The following is a 4635-nucleotide window of genomic DNA, read 5'->3' as shown; positions in this document are numbered from 1 at the left end:
AAAATTAAACTAAAGGCTTCAGGAGATGGATTTCTGGTGAACACTCAATGCAGACAGGCCAGTGACTTGCCCTGACAATGGACTTTCCACAGGCTGAACCCAGTCTTTCTTTTAGCCGCACTTTGTGCCTTGTTCTCTACCAAATGCCCTGCATTCCAACCACAAAAGACCACCTGCCCCTCCTGCCCTGTACTTTCCACAGGCTGAATCCAGTCTTTCTTTTAGCTGCACTTTGTGCCTTATTCTCTATCACATGCCCTGCATTTCAACCACAAAAGACCTCTCCTGCCCTGTACATATTGTCATACCCCTCACTTCTTCTCCATACACCTCCCTACTCCCTACCATCTCCATCTCTCTAAGCTATCTAAACCTCACCACCCCTTAAAACTTGTATCCTATCAGACACCCTTAACAAACCTGTCCTAGACACCCTCCCTCAGAATCCCTCTCTCTTCCACCAGTCTTCTAAGACTAATTGGTATCCTCTTTCTGGACCTATAGTACCATTTATTGGCTTACTATGTATTTATCCTGCTTGGGATTTATTAATTTCTTGGCCCTATAGATTAATAATTTTTTTATCACTTTTGGAAAGTTTTTGACCATGATTTCAAAATATATTTCCTCCCCCATTTTATTTATTCTCTCTTCCTGAAACTCTAAATACATGGGTGCTAGAATGTTTGATATTATTCAACAGGTCTCTGATCACCTGTTCATTTTTTCAATATTTTTCCTTTTCTTCAGTTCGGTTTAAACAATTTCTTCAAGTTCACCAATCTGTTCTTCTGCAACTTATAATCTGCTAAAACCATCTAACCATTCTTTGATATTATATATAATTTTGACCACATTTATTTTTCAAATATTGGTTTATCACTTTTACATTTTGCATTTGGTTAATTTGGAAACTGGAAAATCAAACCCAGGAAATGTGTATTGCAACAAAGCCAACACTTTCAAATTAAATATTGACTATGTCTATTCCTGTCTATACCAGCTACACCACTCCAAGTCACAGTTTAAAGCCACCTCATTGGCTGTTCTCTTCTCTTCACCCTTCCCATCTTTATTTTACCTCATCCCTTCAGATTTTCCTCAGGAAACTGCAAATTCTTTTATGCTGTAATTTAGGGCAATATACATCTCTTTAGTCCTCTTTTCTTATACCCGCTCTGTATCTACCTTCAGAAAGCCCAATTCACTGAGGCATGTGGGAGAAAAAAAAAATGACCTTTAGTTTTAATAAGAGCCATGTAACTTAAAAGGCACCTGTGGCTTTAAAAATTCCCAATGTCCATTAAAATCTCAGGTTTCCCTCTATTTTTCTTTGTGTCTGTCTGTCTCTGTCTGTCTATCTATCTATCTGTCTATCTATCTATCTATCCATCCATTTCCTGATTATAACCACATGCCACATACTATCTCAGCTACTTCCCCTTTGCCATCTTAATTAATTTGTAAATCCTGCAAAAAAGATATTTCTCTTATTATCTGTATTTAAAATATCAGAAAGCCAATGACCAAAAATATTGAGTACTTGGCCAGGGTCTCCAAAGCCTCTTTTCTCAACTACTATGAAGCACACACATGCGCATGTGTGCACAGACAAACCCCACAATGCAGTCTTGTGGATTCTTAACCAAGCTATCTGGAGCCAAAGGTCTAGATGGAAAATTAGTATCTAGGATGGAAGGAAAAAGGGATTGTTTGTGCAGAATTCATAAGCGTGACTACAAGACTGTGAAGAGAGCCATCTTCATAGGATATAGGCCACTGAGGACTCCAGGAACCATGATGTTCATTTTCACCCACCACAAGCCCCATTTCCACCAAACTCTTTCCTAGCTGAGAGCAGCTCCCCTGAACACCCATGAAGAAAGGTGTGTGCAGAACTGCAAGTCACCACTCATCACAAGACCTATGTGGGTGTCAGGAGGCAGGTCCTCTCATGCCCAGGCCCTGTCTCACAGCTGGAGGCAGCACCCAAGGGCAGAATAAAAGGGCTCAGGGCCAGAGCATCTCATCCACTCACCTCCTGTGGTGCTGAAGAACCCTGTGCTGCCTGTAATCTTGGTAAGTGTGCCCTGGGAAAAGGAGCAGGGGCTTCCACAGAGGAATGCTCAGGCAAGGGAGGGAGGGGATGGATACTCAGACCAGGGCAGGAGTAGAGTCTCGTAGAGTCTAGTCAGGGCCTCAGGGGCCTGGAATTGTGATTGGCAAGGAATGGGGCAGGGGAAGAAAATTGGAAAGAGGAGGTAGAGGGGTGGGGTGGAGTGAGAGAGATTAAGAAGAACTGGTAAGATCTGGAGGGCTGTATGACACAGAGTTAGAGGAACCAAATTGTTTTCAGTTGCTCAGTGTGTTTCTCTGGTTTTAGAGAATAAACACATTGGCCACTAGATTACGCTGGAGTGGGTCGCATAGGGGGAATATAATTTTGGAAATACAGACATACTTATTTGTAGAAAAGATATGCTGAGGACATTGCTACTTAGAGGAAGAAAGGATCAGAGACACCTGTGGATCTTGTTAGATGCCAACAGGAAGATCTGTAGTGGAAAACTGAGTCCACACTGAAGGCATGTGACAGCGCCTGGGGACAGGCCTGGGGAGGCAGCATGTGCTAAAGGGCAGAGCCCAGGATGGCAACCAGGGGACCCAGGAACAAATGTGACATGCTAGTGAATAACTTTGGGCCAGTGAAGTTACCTCTTTTGGCTTCAGTTTCTTTATATATATATTGAGTCTGTTGGAACAAATGGACTCCAACGTCCTTTGCGGTTATAGTTTTCTCTATTTCTGCAAACCGAAATACATCAGTTCTTCCAATAGAAATTCCTTTTGATTTTTCCTTAAAGAGATTTTTCACCTCTAAACTGGTCCCAACATTGAACATTTTTAGAATTCTTGGTGATGTAATAGAATGAATGTTGGCCTGGAGCCAATTTATTTCCTGGCCTTCTCTCCCACACTTAGGAGCTTTTAATGAGCAGAAACTTTATTTACATATATTTGGAGATTATATATTGCAGGACAACATCTCAAATAAGCTTTGAAGTGAGAATCCATGAATGAAAGCACTTGGTAAACACTGAGAGTGATAAAAACATTAGAGGTAATTTTTCTAGGTTTGATATAAGGCTTTCAAAATGAAGGGTCTAGAAATAATGCAGAAAGGACAAGAATAGACAGGGGTGGCCTCTGCCTCTGTCTAACTTGCTGTCTGACTCTCCTTCAGCTCCTGAACACCCGCCACCGAGATGTCCTGCCAGCAGAGCCAGCAGCAGTGCCAGCCCCCTCCCAAGTGCACCCCCAAGTGCCCTCCCAAGTGCCCCGCCCCTAAATGCCCCCCAAAGTGTCCCCCTAAGTGCCCTCCAGTCTCTTCCTGCTGCAGTGTCAGCTCCGGAGGCTGCTGTGGCTCCAGCTCTGGGGGCTGCTGTGGCTCCAGCTCTGGGGGCTGCTGCAGCTCTGGGGGAGGTGGCTGCTGTCTGAGCCACCACAGGCGCCGCAGGTCCCACTGCCACAGACCCCAGAGCTCTGGCTGCTGCAGCCAGCCCTCAGGGGGATCCAGCTGCTGCGGAGGGGGCAGCGGCCAGCACTCTGGAGGCTGCTGCTGAAGTGGACCTTGTGCCTAGAAGAGCAGATTTAGAGGCATGAGAGGTGCAACTTCATCTTCCTTGGGCCTGGCTGTGCTGCTGGGACATTTTAGTAAGGACTTCAAACTCTGTCCTGGAATATTCCTCTGACCTAGAATGCAGAAATCTGCCCTCTCACAAAAATTCATCTTCCAGCCTCTGATTCCATCTGTGCACCTGGCCTGGAAACACCAAATAGAAGACCTTACCTCATTCCCCTGATTTCCTTGGCAATCTCCATTGTGCATGAAACAATAAAACAAATAATGTGCTCATCATCTTTTTCTAGACTGCATTACTCTTGCCTGTAAATGTGCCGAGAGGGATAAGCATGCCTGATCTCAGCTCCATCACCCGGTTATCTGGGCCTTGAAGCAGCATAGCTTGCTTGACTCCTTCAACTCCTGGTCCTCACCAGAGCTGATCCCCGCCGCTCAGTGCCTCAGCCAGGGTCAAGTCAGGAAAGAGAATTATGAGATTTACTTTAACAGACAGAAGTTTATATAAAGAATTGCTTTCTTGGCATCAGAGAACTGACAAGACCAATAGTAAACAAAAAGAGTTCGTGGAGGCAGTAACTGTCATTGCCACCATGCTACCAATGGCAGGGAAAGGGAGTGTCTTGAAATTATCAAAACTTAGACTTTGGAGCAGTTTCCCATGAATTGAAACTCAGGCCTCTAGGAAAGGGGCCCTTCTCAAGAGTGCCGGGGTCCCTGAGCTCAGAGGAGGGGCCCTATGTGTCTGGACTCAGGCTTCTGAGGAGGGGCACAAGCTGGTGCTGGTCCTAGGGTTTGTCTCCATGACAACCCAACAAGGTTGGTTTTGTGAGTGGGAAAAACTGCACACTGGAACTACTGTTGCTACTGGGATAAATTGCTCCTGCTGGGGTGAGAAGTAATATTGGGGTGACTTGGAGAATTCTAAGGGAATCTAAGGAAGCCTGGTCCTTGTAGCTCTGTCAGTCTCCAAGTTCTCTCTAGCTCCCCCTACT

The 4635-nt window shown here is 45.0% G+C and overlaps 1 protein-coding gene across 1 annotated transcript; it reads left to right on the top strand.

Annotated features, from left to right (window-relative positions):
* The first annotated feature begins 2028 nt into the window (after positions 1-2028).
* LOC103223994 (late cornified envelope protein 1C) lies at positions 2029-4001 on the top strand. Its single transcript, XM_007977125.3, has 2 exons — positions 2029-2079; positions 3245-4001. The coding sequence occupies exon 2, from the start codon at positions 3267-3269 to the stop codon at positions 3621-3623; it is 357 nt and encodes a 118-aa protein (XP_007975316.3). The 5' UTR covers positions 2029-2079; positions 3245-3266; the 3' UTR covers positions 3624-4001.
* The last annotated feature ends 634 nt before the right edge of the window (positions 4002-4635 follow it).

This window comes from Chlorocebus sabaeus, chromosome 20, assembly GCF_047675955.1.
Source record: "Chlorocebus sabaeus isolate Y175 chromosome 20, mChlSab1.0.hap1, whole genome shotgun sequence".
Classification (NCBI taxonomy): domain Eukaryota; kingdom Metazoa; phylum Chordata; class Mammalia; order Primates; family Cercopithecidae; genus Chlorocebus; species Chlorocebus sabaeus.
The sequence above is the reverse complement of the archived record's forward strand: the minus strand, read 5'-3'. Positions and strand labels throughout refer to the sequence as shown.